General features: G+C 48.6%; 1 protein-coding gene across 1 annotated transcript in view; it reads left to right on the top strand.

Annotated features, from left to right (window-relative positions):
* Positions 1 to 17,584, top strand: part of itpr1a (inositol 1,4,5-trisphosphate receptor, type 1a) — a gene marked incomplete at its 5' end in the record, with an annotated part of 73,834 nt that overhangs the window by 46,165 nt on the left and 10,085 nt on the right. Inside the window, 12 exons of the mRNA XM_083668223.1 lie at positions 1 to 123; positions 7,328 to 7,511; positions 7,899 to 8,152; positions 8,918 to 9,118; positions 9,407 to 9,517; positions 9,929 to 10,024; positions 10,335 to 10,475; positions 10,580 to 10,687; positions 10,993 to 11,185; positions 12,575 to 12,697; positions 16,257 to 16,432; positions 17,185 to 17,349. The exon at positions 1 to 123 is cut by the window's left edge and continues 65 nt beyond it. Coding sequence (XP_083524349.1) covers positions 1 to 123; positions 7,328 to 7,511; positions 7,899 to 8,152; positions 8,918 to 9,118; positions 9,407 to 9,517; positions 9,929 to 10,024; positions 10,335 to 10,475; positions 10,580 to 10,687; positions 10,993 to 11,185; positions 12,575 to 12,697; positions 16,257 to 16,432; positions 17,185 to 17,349 — 1,875 coding nt within the window. The remainder of the gene's footprint in view (positions 124 to 7,327; positions 7,512 to 7,898; positions 8,153 to 8,917; positions 9,119 to 9,406; positions 9,518 to 9,928; positions 10,025 to 10,334; positions 10,476 to 10,579; positions 10,688 to 10,992; positions 11,186 to 12,574; positions 12,698 to 16,256; positions 16,433 to 17,184; positions 17,350 to 17,584) is intronic.

A 17,584-nucleotide genomic window follows, 5' to 3' on the forward strand; every position in this document is an offset into this window, starting at 1 on the left:
GACAAAGAGGGCGCCTCCGACCTGGTCATCGACCTCATCATGAACACCACCAGCGACCGTGTCTTCCAGGAGAGCATCCTACTGGCCATTGCACTGCTGGAGGGCGGGAACACTACCATCCAGGTCAGTCTAAAGCCACCTGTCAATCACAAACATACGTGTGTTGGGTGTGTCGGGAGCAGATGGAGTATGCCTGTCACTATGGTAGACCCTAGAGCCTGCGCTGGCCCTGCAAGGAACCCTTTTTACTACAGTTAACCTTTACCTAAGCTACCTTAACTTACTGCATGCTGTATCTCACTGTGTCTCTGTGCTACTCCTATCATGTCCCTCCCCGCTGGTGGACTTCTCCTTAGCACACCGTAAAAAAACAGAGTTCATATTCCATAAAACGGTCTCACGAGACAGAGGAGAATCATAATCATAATTGAAACGCTGGCGCACACGCCTGCTGTTTTATTCACCAAAGCTCTTTGGACTGTGGAGAAGGAGGGAGACAGATTTAGCCCGTGGTGCTGAGTGTGTTCAGTATGCTTGGGTGGGTGTTGTGTGTTTATGTGTACACGTTGGGAGGTTAGATGCTGTACACTGAAAGCAATCGGAGTGTATATTGTTGAGGTTTTAATTGGTTGTATGTTTTAAAGGGTCTATGTAATGTAATGCATGTGGGATGGCCATATGAGGATGTAAATGAATGCAGCCCTTACGGTGTTGTACATGAATGCATTACAATGAGCGGGCCTCCGATTTCTACCTCCATCAGCCTCCCTTGCGTGAATAACACAGACTTCTCCCCTCCCCTCCCCTCCCCTCCATGATTTGTATATAGAAAGGAACTTGTTGTGGGTGGAATCATAATTTCCTAAATGTCCTTAGAGGGTCAGAATGCCTCCACCCACCACCATTTCTCCTCCCCTCCTCCTCACATCCGCCATCATTGATAATACACAGGCTAGGTTACCAATGGTTGCCTTGGCAACCAACATGACGTAGGCTTATTGCTAACCTCCCGGAAAACTGGAAAGAAAATGAATAGCAGGTGTGTGCGTGTGCGTGTGCGTGTGCGTGTGCGTGTGCGTGTGCGCGCCCTGGTCGCTCTGTCTGCTTACTGCCTGCTTCTCTGTCAGTGTTTTTGTCTGTCTGTCTGTCTGTCTGTCTGTCTGTCCGTCTGCTATTACGTAAGAACGCAGCTTGCATAATCAGATTAGAGCAAGGAAGCCGCTCTAGCAGAGATAATGCCCTGGCTTCCCACGGCTGCTGCTGCAGAGCAGATCACGTGACCAGCGTTACATAAGGTCTGTGTGAATGAACAATGAGGAATGTCTCAGGCTTCAAAACATTCCAGCCTCTCTTCCTCTCTCTCTCTCTCTCTCTCTCTCTTTCTCTCTCTCTCTCTCTCACTCTCTCTCTCTCCTGGCCCAAAATGGGTCATGCTGAGCCCCCGGATTTGGGGCAGTGGGGAGAGAGGGCAGGGGGACGGGGACGGGGACGGGGGACAGGGAACGGGGACGGGGGGGTGGAGAGAAACTGGATCTTTTCTTTCCCAACACACTTTTTTTGTTCCGGAAAGAAGAATTCTGGAGAGAGTAGTAGGGTTAAGTGTATTAGTACAGTAAGCTATGCTAAAGAGGGTTCGCATCGTTTTCTCTGATGTCCATTTTTTACTGTAATGACATAACACACACCCTGTCCAAGGATGCAGAGGGGTGCGGCAGCCTCCACATCTTCCCTCTGACCCAGACACGTCTAAAAACGTACACGGTCACCTCCTTCAGTACGGGCCGGGTGCTCTTGTCCTCTGTGATATATTTGACAGTTCCCCCGGCAGTCTGAAACCTGAGGTCAGAGTGAAACAGATGCCTTTCTTAGAATCCTCAAGTTTCAGCTCTCAAACTGATGAGCTGGACAAAAGTTTCAAAGCCTTGCTCTTGTTCTTTCTTCCCCTCTGAAGTGGTTTTGTGCTCTTGAGGGTTCTTTTCCATACTCAGTTCACTCTATTTCTCTTCCGTTTTTAAAGATAAAAACATCGTATGAAATATGCTATCTTACTTTATCTACAGTATATTCCTGACCTAGTATTATTTCTTTAAAAAGTTACACGCGCTACAATGTGCATGTATTGCAACTGTTTTGCTTTTTCTCTGGTTATGACACCGATGGATGTCCATTGTTCCTTCAAGGGTTTCCTCTCTTCTAGTATTTCTCATGTCTCTCTCTGTGACAGCGCAGGGACAGAGGACAGAGGAGAGTTGGCCATAGAGACTGGTAACGTTCCATGTCTGGGGAGGGACAGCAATCACTCTCCCCGGTCTCATTTGAAGAAGAGGTTACACAGAGGTTAATGGCTTTTATCTGTGTCTCTTGTATTTTGTTGACGTGTCGAGCGGTGCACCTGTTCGTGGTCGATGCCTTGGAAACCATCCACTCACGTAACATGGTTAAACATTAGCTCATGACCTATATGCTACCTCGGAATAAACCTAACCCACACGCTCACTCCCTCACTCATCTGTCTGACACACAAACACTGACAAGGCAGAGAGCGTCTGGGCTACTGTCTTTGTCAATAATGTGTCAACATTGTTAAATATATATATATAATAATATACCATTTAGCTCACCCTTTTATCCAAACTGACTTACATTGCAGTGAGTGCATACATTTTTCAGTATATATGGTCCCAGCAGGAATCGAACCCACAACCATGCTCCTTTCGTGTGACAGCCGCTGCTGCGAGAGGTTGTGGGCCCTAAATGATGTTTTGACACAGGCCTCTCGTGACATTTTCGGTGGTCAGGCACCTGGCACGACACCGCAAGTCATGCTGCTCTGTTTCGCTTCCAGGAAGGAAGGCCCGTCACTGTACATAACACCAACGTCACAGCATTTAAGTCTTATTGGTGCCCTAATAATTCGATAAGCAGGGAACGTCAAACTTCATCTGTGTGGGCTAGTGCTGATTTACTTAGCAGACTGTGTCTCTTGAGGATAGACTCCAGGCATGGGGAGGCTGGTGGGAGGTAGAAATGAGAGGACAGGCTCATTGTAATGCATGGAATGGAATGAGGACGGGTATCACCTGTTCGATACCCATCCTCATACCATTACATGCATTCCAATGAGCCTGTCCTCCCATTTCTAGTCTGTGATTTATTTGGACCTTCCAGAGTGAAGGGAGACGTGGTGTGAAGAGGAAAGGACAGGACAGATCGGGAACAGATCTGTGATGAAAGGGCAGGCAAAAGAGAGAGAGACGGAGAGAGCGGTTCGGAGAGCCGGCCAAGAGAGAGGAGGAGAAAAGAAGTTAAGAAAAGAATATAAGGGTAAGAGGGGAGAGATAAAGAAAGGAGAGGATGACTGCAGCTCCGGTCGGACTGTGTGTGGCGCTGCCTGACGTGAGAGAGAGTGTGAGAGGGAGAGGGAGAGGGAGTGAGAGTATAAATAGCTGTTATATAACATCCCTTTGTTGATGCCAAGTGGCAGAACGGAAGGAGAGTAGGGAAAGCGCTATGACCTTGTTTTTCAGAGCCGTCCGCCCCCGCCGCGCCCCACTCCTAACTCTCTCATTCCACTCAGGGTTCGTCTCCATGGATACAGACAGGCTCTCTGTTTACCCAACACTCCAGGGGGGCCCCTGAGACACCCCGATCTCTCACTTCGCTCTCTCTCTCCCCCCCCCCCCGTCCTCCTCTCTTACCATCCTTCCATTCTCTACTCCTCCGCTGTGTCTTAGTTCATCCTTTATGTCACACTTCCATTGTCCCTCCGGTGCTCATTTTTCCGAATGCCGTCAAAACACAGAAACCAGATGGCTGTTCACTTTTGAAAAGGTTATGTCATTGGGGGTTGGCCTTTGACACAGTTTTATGTCGTTGATGCTACTAAAACATCGAAATGAGGCCTGGCGTATTTGTAAAGCTAACAGTTGTTTACTTGTGGAGTTGTTTACTTTTACTTTTTTGTTTATAGTAAACAAGTGTAGTATGCCTGTGGCCACAACCTCCCCACAGTTGACAAACAGGTGGGTCAACTTGCAATAGAGTGTTGAGTAAATCAGGTGACTAATGCAGACAACTTAAGGTAATCTCCATGGTTGTATTGAGAGCATTGTTGTTTAAACATCACCTGCACTGCACACTCACCTGAAGTAACCCGTGAGTCTTCACATACCCATATAGGAGTCTCAACTTATAGTGGCACATGCAGTGGTGTCTTGTTTTGATCAGTCATGACATCTACATTAAAGAACTTAATAACTGAACCTTGTTCATCAGCCAAGTGTGAGTCTCTGCTGTAGTGTGCTGCTCCCTGTCTGAGAGGAAGGGTCTTTCCCTACAGGATTAGGAGGACCAGCTCAGCTCTGTTCTTAGACACAGGGTCTAAGCCTCTTTCAGTCTGCCGCAGGTGTCTCGACTGTCCTGGTGCTCATAGACATGATGCCCACTGTCAGGACGGCAGAGTCGCTACCCATCTTCCACCGTAGACTAAAGACCCGTCTCTTTAGGGTACACCTGGGCTCCTCCTCCTCAGACCCGTCTCTTTAGGGTACACCTGGGCTCCTCCTCCTCAGACCTCTGCACCCCCTAACACCCTGCATTATCAGAACATGGAATTATTTTTTTTATTTTTTTTTAAACTTCCTTTCTCTAGCACTGCGACTGCCGATGGCACTTGTTCTTATCGTAGGTTTTACTTTCTGACTTTTTTTGGATAAAAGCATTTGCTAAATGACTGAAATATGAATGCAAATGTACCCATCATCCACCACAATGGTTGTCAATCCATCACAACAGAACTAAGCCTGACAGTAGCTGGACCAAATCACACCTAAGCCTAACCTACCCCAAACCTGAACCCCGCAGAGGTCTGGACCTGATCTACACACAGAGATCCAGCCACAGCGGCCAGCTAAGAGAAGGGGCTTTAACTCTGGGAACGTCCTAATCCTACTACAGCATGAGCAGAGCGGCCTTTCTAGAAGGGCAGGGAGTGGAGAGTGAATGTGATTACATAAGGGGAATGAAGTTGGCTGTAGAAGTAGAGTTTGGGAGAGAGTACTATGTACTATATTGCAGGGTGTGGATGTGTGTGTGGGTGTGACTGCTAAAGCTGGGAATACGCCTGCATTGATGGAGACAGCTGACCTAAGAGTGTGTGTGTGCGTGTGTGTATGTGTGCGTGTGTGTGTGCGTGTGTGTGTGTGTGTGTGTGTGTGTGTGTGTGTGTTATGTAAGCAGTTCAGCTCTCTAGGGGTGGAGGGGAGGAGGCGGAGGGGCTGTGAAGAGCTCTTGTCTCTGGTTGGATCGGTCTAATCGGTGTGTGTTATCCCGGCCGTGAGCCCAGCGGTGTACCTCACCCCCTCCCCAGGCTACAGGGTCCCACCCACGCCTGTCCAGTCTAACGGCTAACAGAGGGAGGCAGGCAGGCAGGCAGGCAGGCAGGCAATGAGAGAGAGAGCGAGCGAGCGAGCGAGAGAGAGGGAGACATGACACCCCCATACCCTCCCTGCTGAGATCTGTGTGGGTTGCCAGTTCAGTAAATCCCCCCTCCCAGCACTATCCATTCTGTCATCAAGTTATTTATTGCATCAAGCCTTGCTGAATAGCACGCCCCTCCCCATCTTCCCCTCTTTCCCCTCGATGCCCCCCTCCCATCCCTACGCCGTGACTGACTGCTGGCAGAGTGTGTACGTGCAAGAGGTCTAGTGCTCAGTGGTGGTGGTGTGAGTGTGTGTGTGTGTGTGTGGGGGGGGGGGGGGGGGCGGGCGGGTTAAGTGGAGCAGAGGGGCTTTGGAATTTGCCTGAGGGCACAAGCAGACAACTCTGTCATTGTTGCTTTGGCGGTAGAGGTGTAGAGAGGCCATCATTGATTTGCATGGTGCTGTGTTGTATTACACCACATACACCGTGGGTTGTTTGTCTATGTATCAGTGTGTTAGCTCATTTGTTTGTTATCCACTCGAATTCTGTTACTGTGCGCAGAGATGTAAGGTAAAGTTAAGCAGCTCCGTCAATGTTTAACAAGGGGGAGTGGCACGTTTCACTACCCCAGAGTAGGAAATGAATGAACAACCCTCTTGGCATGAAGCTTTTGATACTGGAGAACTCTCTTCAAAACATGTTGTTTTTGCATTTTGTTGACAATTTATAACTGATGACAAATGCGTGTTTATCTTTTACCTCTCCTCTTAAACTAACCCGAAAGCAAAAGCTCTAGTCTACCCCACTTCTCGTTTATGTCTAACCTTGAAAAAATGACTGGTTATGCAACAAGCTTTCAAAACTGGCCTAGATACCACCTGATAACGCTCTCTCGCTCTTCTTCTTTCACTCCCTCTCCCCTTCTGTCTTTCTCCCTCCCTCCCCCCTTCTCTCTCTCTCTCTCTCTCCTTCCCCTCTCTTTCTTACACCCTCTTCCATTCTCTTACTGTCTCTTTTTCTTTTCCCTCTGTCTCTCTTTCTCTCTCTCCTCTCTCCCTCCTTCTGCTCTCTCTCTCTTTCTCTCTCACTCCTTCTCCCCCCCCCCTCTCTCTCCCCCATTCTCTCTCTTCCCCCTCCCTCCCCCTCTCTTTACCTATGTAAGTAGGCCAGGCTTCTCCCTCTCGTGTCGTTTTTCACCTTAGCGGTGTGACGGGCCTGTTCTGCCACTCTTACATAATCAAAACAAACAGTCCTTTGGGTAACTGGGACACTGTGGATCCATTGCAGTCGGGGGTTACGAAGTGCTCCAATTATGCGTGACCCTTTTTTTTTTGTGTGTAACAACTGTAACATTCCTGATGAATAAGTGACAGGTCTAAACTCTGGTCACTGTGGTTAATGTCAAGAGGTTATCCAATCCTAGTCCAATCCAAGGTTGTTAAATGGTGCTTTTTTCCTCCCTCTCTCTCTTTCTCTTTTATCTTGCTTGTGTGCACAGTATGATTGTGATGATGGTGTAACGCTGTCCATATGGGGCACAGACAGAGAGGCAGCAAGCACCTCTCTTGTCATAGCACGTTTGCAGATAAACAGTGCAATACGGTGCCTGTGGCAACAACCTACTCACAGTTGAGGAACAGCTAGTCCTCAGACTTGAAATAGAACAATGAGTTAATCAGGTGACTTACACAGACAACTTGAGGTCATCTCCATGGTTATATTGAGTGCAGTGTTGTTTACACTACCTGCACTGCACACTCACCTGAAGTAACCCTCAGGTGAGCAAATAATGCATTGAATCCTTATTGTACTACATTCTACAGCAGTTGGTTGTCTATGACAATATACGGAAAGCATGGTGAAAAATAAATAGTCATCTTTTTGTTCTTGCTTTCTTGTGCATTAGCGTTCGTTCTTCTGCCGCCTGACGGAGGACAAGAAGTCTGAGAAGTTTTTCCGGGTGTTCTATGACCGGATGAAGCTGGCCCAGCTAGAGATCAAAGCCACCGTGACGGTCAACACCAGCGACCTCGGCAACAGGAAGAAAGACGATGACGCCCAGGACAAGGACATGCCTGTGCGCAAGAAAGGTCAGGGGTCAACCAAAACGAGTTCTGTTGTTGGCCTGAGATGTGAACAAATTAGTACCTTTGTTAACACCTTAACAGGTGTTCTCAGTCGCTATCTACTGACTGGTTATTGATGATTTATTAGATAGTGTCATTGCACCTTCTGGCAGTGCCCAGCCCATATGGGCTTATAAGACACTAGCAGTAGTAGTGTGTTCATTACATTTTTCAATGTTCAAATTTACATTTCCAAAACAAAACAAAAATAGTCTAGTCACACTTAGAGAGTTAGTGCTTTGGTGGTTATTAGGCAACCCGTAGTAGGTTATTTGGTGAAGATGGATTCGTTTGAGATTTATGCACCTCAAAGTTTCCATTGTTGTTCCTCTCTTACCTGTGTTTCTGTAGCCAAAGACTCAGTGGTGGTGGTGACTGAGGAGGTTAGAGAGCAGCTGTTGGAGGCCTCTTCCGCCACTAAGAAGGCCTTTAACTCGTACCGCCGGGAGGCTGACCCCGAGGACCACTTCTCCTCCGCTGATGGCCAGCCCAGCGCCGGGGACAAGGGCCAGGATGACGGGGAGATGAGCTTCATCATCGTCATCATGCAGCCCATCCTGCGCTTCCTCCAGCTGCTATGTGAGAACCACAACCGCGACCTGCAGGTCAGCCCACCACCAGGGGGAGCACTCCCATTCATGGGAATGACAATGAAATTATCGATGTGCCATGCTATGCTATGACATGCCAACATCGAGTATACACAGTGCATTTCAGTCTATGAGCCTTTTAACCTCACTGTTAGGAAGCGTAAGGAAGTGTGGCATGAAGTCAGTCGGATGTATGACTATCCACCAATGAGCAAATGTAGCAACTGTAGAAATCCCCTCCAGCTCCGTGGGAAGGTTCTCTGCTGGTCTACTGCCAGTCCCTAGTGTGATCTGTGTGGGTTGATGTGTATTTCGCGGTCTGCTCTTGAGTCCATTCCCCAGTGCCAGAGGTGGGAGTCTAATCAGGAGTAATGTGATTGTTCTATTCAGTTATGGAGGCTTCATCATGGCCTTATCTCACTGTTGGCTTACTGTGGGCCTGATTACCCAATGACTCATTCAGTGTGCTCTGTCTGTCTGTCTGTCTGTCTGTCTGTCTGTCTGTCTGTCTGTCTGTCTGTCTGTCTGTCTGCCTGCCTGCCTGTGTGTCTGTCTGTCTGTCTGCGCGTCTGTCTGTTTGTTTGTTTGTCTGTGTCTGTCTGTCTGTCTGTTTGTTTCTTTGTTTCTTTGTTTGTCTGTGTCTGTGTCTGTGTCTGTGTCTGTGCACGTGCCCAGACAGACAGACAGACAGAGAAGTCAGGGTCACCCTGTCCCCAGTGCTGACACCTGAGAGTCTCCTCAGCCTCACCCCCTCCCCTCCTCTCTGTCTGTCCCTCTTAGAACTTCCTGCGCTGCCAGAACAACAAGAACAATTACAACCTGGTGTGTGAAACGCTTCAGTTCCTGGACTGTATCTGCGGCAGCACCACGGGAGGCCTGGGCCTGCTGGGTCTCTACATCAATGAGAAGAACGTGGCTCTCATCAACCAGACAGTGGAGAGTCTGACTGAGTACTGCCAGGGCCCCTGCCATGAAAACCAGGTAGGCCAACCCAAGGGGGCCCTAGCTAGTAAAACTACCATGTTCAGGGGAGGCTGCTGGAGGTAGTAGAGGAGGAAACCAGAGGACGAGCTCATTGTGGAATGGAATGAGAAATGGTATCAAACACGTGTTTGATACAATTCCTCATTCTGTTCCAACCATAGAAACCAGTTATGGGCCTCTTCTCTGGGGCCACATCAATTTCCTTCCTTCATGTCAAAGGTGACCTTGTGGTCCTCTTCAGTACCTTGCTTGTGTTGGACATGTTCTTGTTCCTCTTCACTCCAGAACTGCATAGCCACCCATGAGTCCAACGGCATTGACATCATCATCGCCCTGATCCTGAATGACATCAACCCGCTGGGGAAGAAGAGGATGGACCTGGTGTTGGAACTCAAGGTGAGCTGGCAGAGCTGTGTCCACACACTGGGTCCACCCACACACTCAGAGAGAGAGAGAGAGACACACACACACACACACACACACAGTGGCTAGTTTACGCCAGAGTGGAAATTTACAAATAGTGTACTGCTGTGAAACCTGGACAAGCAATTCATCTCTTCTAAGCTAGCTTCTTCCCTGCCAAACCAAATATCTGCAGAGTGGATTTTCCACAAGCACCCGTAGATTCTGTCTGTTTTCTTTGGAGAGAAGAAACAGAAAGGCTTAAAAAAGATTGTATCTTCACATGCGGACATATCTCATGACTAAGACATTATGGTTTAACATAATGGAAACTCTCTTTCTTTCTGTCATCCTCTGGCTCTATCTCTCTCTCTCTCTCTCTCTCTTTCTCTCTCTTCCTCTCAGAACAATGCGTCCAAGCTGTTGCTGGCTATAATGGAGAGTCGGCATGACAGTGAGAACGCGGAGAGGATCCTGTACAACATGAGGCCTAAGGAGCTGGTGAGCCTCAGTAGGGTTCTCCTCCCAGAACGTCACTTCACATCTCACATCACTCCCCATATACAATAGAATAGAAGTTCAGCAATCCAGTAGAATTCCATTGAAGAGAATAGATGGTCGACTTCATGTGTTTAGTGGATGTATTACTTTATGTCCAACCCACATCCCTACCCACTCACACATTTCCCTTTTTTTTTTCATTTCTAATGTTTCCTTAGAATTAGATTTCCCTTTGAAAAAGTGGTGTTAAAGGTGTCGACTCCAGAATATTGGGGTTAATGGTTGTATGGCTGCTGGGTCCTGTCTCCAGGTGGAGGTGATCAAGAAGGCCTACCTGCAGGGGGAGGTGGAGTATGAGGACCCTGAGGAAGAGGAGGAGAACGGGGAAGAGGAAGACCACGCTGCCTCTCCCCGGAACGTAGGCCACAACATCTACATCCTGGCCCATCAGGTAAACACAGGCCTAATGTAACCACATCTGGGTAACTAGCCAGTATTCCAATCTCCTTTCTTATACGTTATACTCACTTGACCTTTGAACCTGCCCCCCTGCAGTTGGCGCGTCACAATAAGGAGCTGCAGGCGATGCTAAAGCCAGGAGGGACCAATGGGGATGGAGACGAGGCCCTGGAGTTCTACGCCAATCACACTGCCCAGATAGAGGTCAGAGAGAATTCATACACACAGACACACACACACACCCTCTGTGCTAAAATGCCCAGAACCCCCATTGACGATATTCTGTGTGCTTTTACCATCAGGAATATTTTATTGCCCTTTATTTGGTATGAGGATTCATGGTGTCCAAATGGGTCCCACTCCCAAAGCCTGGAGCTAAAGTAGACAATCCAGACCCATGCATGTCATCCAATTGATGGGGCTAAAGTGTCCATTCCAGACCCCTGGCTGGAGATGACCCTGTGACCTGCAGTGTGTGACACTGTGTGTGTGTGTGTGTGGCCTCTTAGATAGTGCGTCAGGACCGCACCATGGAGGAGATAGTGTTTCCCGTGCCCAACATCTGTGAGTTCCTGACCTGCGAGTCCAAACTGCGCGTGTACTACACCACGGAGAGGGACGAGCAGGGCAGCAAGATCAACGACTTCTTCCTCAGTGCAGAGGACCTCTTCAACGAGATGAACTGGCAGAAGAAACTCCGAGGTGCTCGTTCACAACACAACCTCTCGGGATTAGTTATCTCTATGTGTAGTCAATTAGATTAATCTGCTTCCTCTGGTATTTCATTGAATTAGGAACATTACTAAATTATCATGTGCCGTTTATCACAGTTACCAACTGTTGTGACGTTGTATACAGTATCATCCTTTTAGTAACTCTTCCGCTTTACAGGCGCCAAAAATGATGTATTTATGCCTCTAAATCAGTGATATGATAAGTAGCCAAAACTTGGCAGTGATCTAATGTGACTCCGAGTTACTGTGTAAGCGTTGGTATAAATAGAGGTCTTGTCATCCTCTGTGTGTTTTGGCTCTGGTGCGTGTTTCAATATTAGACCTGTTTCCACAGTGGGCAGGGGCTTTCCACATGCCCTGAGCCGTGAAACATCTGTATCTGTATGAATCAGAACCGAGAGCTATGGTGTGCAAGCACACACACACACACAAACACAAACACACGCTATGCATCCACACAGACATGCACATGCCCACACACACACACACACACACACACACAGTGTGTCTTTGTCAGATGAGCGACGGAAAGAGAAAAGTCCCTCTGTCTATTACTTCCTCTTTTCCAATGAAAGCTAACTGAAACAGACACCAGAATAGGGTCTATTAAAAAAAGTGGCAGGCCAGATTGGAGCAGTGGGAGAGAGCATCAGAAGAGGAAAGGTCACAGTGACATGTCTGAAAGTCCTGGTCACCAACGATATTAACCTGGCCCCTGTCTTCGTTCAGTGACTCGCTTGTCTCATTTTCAACTTAACGTAACGAATCTGTAACGCCTTGTAGTGCTCTACTTTATTAAGATATGTTGCTCTTTGAATGTGTGATGGAAAAAGAACTCTGCCGCTGGTTTGAACAATTAAGAAGCATTTTTATCAAGTTCCATTGTCCTCCAAGAGTTGCTGGATGTTCTCTTCACGCCGGTTTGCTCTTTTAAATGTGTCACATTTAATCATTTTGTTATGAACAAATATATTTTTTTCTCAAATACAAAGGAGAACATTGATTCTATAGATGGAATTTCCCCTGATAAAGAGCTTTAGGGTAGAAAACCTGTTACACTGATGCAGTGACGCATTGTATCAGCCAGTATCACAAGATGTGATGACAGGGTAGCACACTGCCTCCCAGTATGCTCTACAGCTGCAAAGTGGGGGCTGGTGGAGGTAGAAAGGCACAGCATACTGTAGACACATACATACACATACATGTATGGAAAAAGTCAGGTTAGATTTGGTGATTGAACAAATGTGTAACAAAAAGTCTTCTCTCTCTCTATCTATCTCTCTCTCTCTCTCTCTCTCTCTCTCTCTCTCTCTCTCTCTCTCTCTCTCTCTCTCTCTCTCTCTCTGTCCCCCAGCCCAACCCGTGCTGTACTGGTGTTCCAGAAACATGTCCTTCTGGAGTAACATCTCCTTCAACCTGGCCGTGCTCATGAACCTGCTGGTGGCCTTCTTCTACCCCCTGGAGGGCATACGTGGAGGTCAGTTACACTGCAGGGACCCTAACCATGACCCCTCAACCTTTAACCTTTAAACCCCTGACTCTAGTCCAAGCCCAAGCACATGACCCCCCCCCCCCCCCCAAGCCTCATCCCTATTATCAACCCACATTCTTGATTTGACCCCTAAGCCTTACCCCTATCGTAGCCTTCCACATTGGTTTTGAATTTACAGGTTATGTTACATATACTGTATCATGTTCCAACTTGTACATACAGTGCTTGTGACTTGCTCCTGCTATATTTGTAACCAATCCATGTGTGTCAGGCCCATGCTTTCAATATTGCTGTGTAAAGCACTGTCAGTAAACACGCCCAAACACTTTCAAACATGAACCATGTCCACATTCAGCTGGGATGATCTACAGTGCCCTGCGTAAGGAATGGGACAGTGAAGCATTTTTTCTTCTTTTGGCTCTACACTCCAAAAGTTTGGATTTTAAATCAAACAATTACTATGAGGGTTAACGTGGAGATATTCTATGCTTTTATTTGATGGCATGTGTGTACATATTGGTTTCGCCATTCAGAAATAAAAAAAAACAACACTTTTCATGCATAGTTTCAGGGTACCCAAAAGTGAGAGATTTATCAAATGACCAAATTAAGCACTCATCTTTAGTATTTGGTCAACAATCCCCTGCATGCAATAACTGTTCCTCTTAGCTTTAGCACAGAAGCTATTCCCTACACGACAGTACAACAAGGGGTTAAGACATTTAGTTTCCGCTGTTTCTGCAGTGGGTTTCTTTCATGTGTGTTGATGCCACTGGCTGTTTATGTGGGCCCATCCCAGTTCTTCAGAAGGAGCAGGCATGTTTGTATGTACTGTCATGCCCGTCTTTGTAGAGCTTCCCTGGAACGCGGGGGTCAGGGTAAGGTTGAGGGGAGCAGCACACACGGTGGAAGATCGTGGGCTGATAACAGGAAGAACAGAGCGGGGTTGACGCACCTCTTCGCTCTGATCCGCCCGTGTTGACTGACACGTGCCTCAGTGAAACTGGATAAAACTGAGATTTCTTGTGGCCATTGAAGGTGCCAGCGTGCCATAGAAAGTCAAGGCCGTCGGCCATGTGCGGTCCAGAGTGTCACATGGTACAAATATCCCCTCCTGAGATAATTGACCCACAATCCTTTTGCCTGAGCCTCACCACCCAAACTCAGCATGGCCCATTGATCTGCTTACCCCCAATAACACCCTAACCTGCTTACTGAACTCTGGGTCACCTGATTAGGGCTTGGAGACCGGGCCTGAGGCACTCTCTCTGCTGGAGGAGGATAAACAGACACTTTCTATGCCCATTTCACCCACAGTCACTGACGCACCTCAGCTTAACCCACTCTAGCCAGTCTAGACTCCAGCCTTGTACATTGTTCCCATGTACCATCCCTTTGAGTTGGTACTGTACCTTTGTGTGTGCTTTGTAACAGTGCCGTCACATAACAAAACACCACAACTATCAGGTACAGGTACCGTCTGATGTGGGGAAAGTCACTTTCATGTTAATTTACCTTAGGTTTACAGTAATTGCATACTTCACAGTAGGATGGCTGAGTAACTGGGTCTAGCTACTTGGTGGTTGTGCATGAGTTTGGTCCTCTTACATTCTGTGTTACAGTAAGTACAGTGTGTCTGTGTTTCCCGCCTACACTGGAGTGGGGAGTGTGTTTGGAGAGAGGACGATCACTTGAGACCCTACATACCTTTGGCCTGTTTAGCAGGCATGTTTATGGCCCAGGGCCCCAAATCTCCCCCCTCCCTGTCCTCCTCCTCCCCCGCTTCCCCTCCTCCTCCTCCCCCGCTTCCCCTCCCCTCCGCTGGGTGTTGGAATGAGGGATATAAATGAGATAAGAGTGGTAGAAGTAGGGCAGTGTGTTCTGCTGCCTGTTGATGAGCAGGGCCTTATGTCGGAACCACACATACGCCCCACATGCCTGACACCACACACACACACACACACACACACACAGATGGCCTCAAGCATGGAGCTCGATCCACACACATGCCCCACATGCCTGACACCACACACACACACACACACACACACACACACATGGCCTCCAGCATGGAGCCTGAAACACACACAAAAGCATGCACACACATACACACTCAGACAGGCATACTGTACATGCACACATTTCATGTCAGTATTTGTCAATCTTACAGTTCGAGCACATGCATGCACAGTTGCAGTCACACACACACACACACACACACACACACACAGGAACAGAAAGAGTATACAGTGCACACACACACACACACACACACACACACATGTTTGGGGTGTGTGGAGGGGCACTTCAGCGCCTCCCCCTTCCCCCCCAGGACTGCATCTCGCCTCCAGCCCATTCCTCATGAATCTTTCAACGGGGGTATTTTTAGAGGCGGCTGTTATGTAAGTGGCACCTGTCATGTGATCTCCACAGGGATGGGGAGGGGGAGGGGGAGGAGGAGGGAGGAGGGGGGAGGGGAGAGGGGAGAGGGGGGGGGGGGCAGAATTACTGTCGGTGCTGTCTCTCTCGGCCAGAGTGGCTGTTTCCCTCTCTCCCATTCTATCTTGCACCTCAGTCTCTCCCCTTGTTCCTCTTCTCTTCCTTTGTCCTTCTCTCCTATTTCCTTTCCTCTGCTTTCTCTCCCCCCTCTCTGTTTCTCTCCCCCCTCTCTGTTTTTCTCCCTCCCTCTTGTCTAGCAACCTCCCTCTCATATTACCTACTGCATCCTTCCACCCCCCACCCCCACCTCCCTGTTTCTTCTCCTTTCTCCGTCCTCCTCCTTCCTTCACATTGTTGATTCTGCCCTTCGTCTCAAGCGGAGGGCAGAACACACACACACACACACACACACACACACACACACATACAGAGACGCATACAGTAACACAGGTCTGCAGTAAACCCCTGGTTTATAGAAATGGGCTGGTTACAGAAGCAGGCTGTGTGTGGCCCCTGGGTCAGACCTGTTATGGCAGGGGAGGTTGAAGCTGGGGTGCCACACTGCCACATGAAACTCCTGGCAGTGATGTTAATCCAGGATTTACCCCTGGATCAAGGGGGAGCGCCAGGTAGGCTCTCACTAAAGCCTGGATCAGGAACACACACACACGCTCACACACACAGAAATGTGTCATAGATTTGGTAGTTATATAACCTGCTCCCTTTATGAGCCCCACTGCTAAGCCCCCGGGGTCTACCTGCGATGCAGAGGTAGGGGACAGCCTGCTGAGCCAGAGCAGGGCTAAGCCTTCAAGCGCACTGTCATTCTCTGTGCATTGACACAGTGCCATTCTCCGTAGCGAGTTACCGTTGGAAAGAACTGTGTCACTTATGAAGTGCGTTATGAAGAGAGAATTTGATATGTTTTTACTTTCAACATTTCATGAGCACAATTCAGGCGTGGTAGTAGTTGTAATGTGTAATGTTGCATCAGCTCAGGGATGCAGGGGTTTAGTTATGTGGATATTGCTGCTGTTTATAGTGTGTGTGTGTGTGTGTGTGTGTGTGTGTGTGTGTGTGTACACATGTGCTGTCTTTGTCTCAGGGACGCTGGAGCCACACCTGTCTGCCCTGCTGTGGATGGGCATGTTGGCATCGTTGGCCATCGTCATCGCCATGCCCCAGCCCCTGGGCATCCGTGCCCTCATCATCGCCACCATCCTCCGCCTCATCTTCTCTGTGGGCCTGGAGCCCACTCTCTTCCTACTGGGGGCCTTCAACGTGAGTCTGGCCTGTGCGTGTGCGTGTGCGTGTGCGTGTGCGTGCATGTGTGTATGGGTTAGAGGAACGAGTAACAGGTCTATAGAGCCTTCAGTAACCCTCTCCGCCCTCCACACTCCTTATTGAACTCACCTACCACCTCATTCAACCCCTACCTCCACCCATGCCCAGGCCATCAACCCACTCATTCTGTCACCATGCCCCCTCTCCAGACCTCACTTCACACCCATACCCACTCTCCACTTCCGTGCCCAGTCTGCCTGCCCGTGGCACCGTGTCACCCCCTGGCCGCTGAGAGTTTTCCCTGGCACAGCCTGGCTGTGTGGTCGGGTGTTAAGTGCGTCACTGGACTCTTGAGACTGACACCACACCTGCAGCGTCCAAAAAATCCCTGGAGCTGCCCGAATACACGCCCCTCTCCCCGTGTCCTCATCTGGCCCCCTCTCTCCCCTCTCTGCTCCTGGCAATATGTCTATGCTCTACCCCTCTACCAAACTCCACTACTATACACCATTCCTCCCTGTGTGAACACCCACTTTTACACAGACAAGCCCCCCCCCCACCCTCTCCCCTCCACAAAGGCTAACTCTAAACGAATATGTGAAGAACAGACTTGTGAATGTGGCTTGTATCTTATAAGCCCATGTAGCCAAGGTGCAATGACACTAAAATAAATACAAATCGTCATCAACATCACGATGTAACTTGTACAGTTGAGTTTTGTCGTGACATCATGTAGTATTGTTTTCCAGGTGTGTAATAAGATCATCTTCCTGATGAGTTTTGTGGGGAATCAAGGGACGTTCGCGCGGGGCTACAAGGCCATGGTGCTGGACGTAGAGTTCCTCTACCACCTGCTCTACCTGATCATCTGCAGCCTGGGGGTGTTCGTCCATGTTTTCTTCTACAGTCTGCTGGTGAGCAAAGCCTCAGTGCCTCCACAAGGCTCATGTTCAGTCGGCTCCAAACGGGAGAAGAAAAAAAAACGTTTCAGTTCCAAAGTTGTTGTTTTTTTAACTGTTCCCTCTGGATGCAATCCAGAACTTCAAGGAAAGGCCCTTTTTAATACCATGGAACTGGCACAGGTGGTGTTGTTGTTGTTGTTGTTGTTTTGGGGTTGTTGAGCGGTGTCTGCTGGTGTTTTATAACGTG

This window comes from Argentina silus (assembly GCF_951799395.1).
Source record: "Argentina silus genome assembly, chromosome: 4".
NCBI classification, from domain to species: domain Eukaryota; kingdom Metazoa; phylum Chordata; class Actinopteri; order Argentiniformes; family Argentinidae; genus Argentina; species Argentina silus.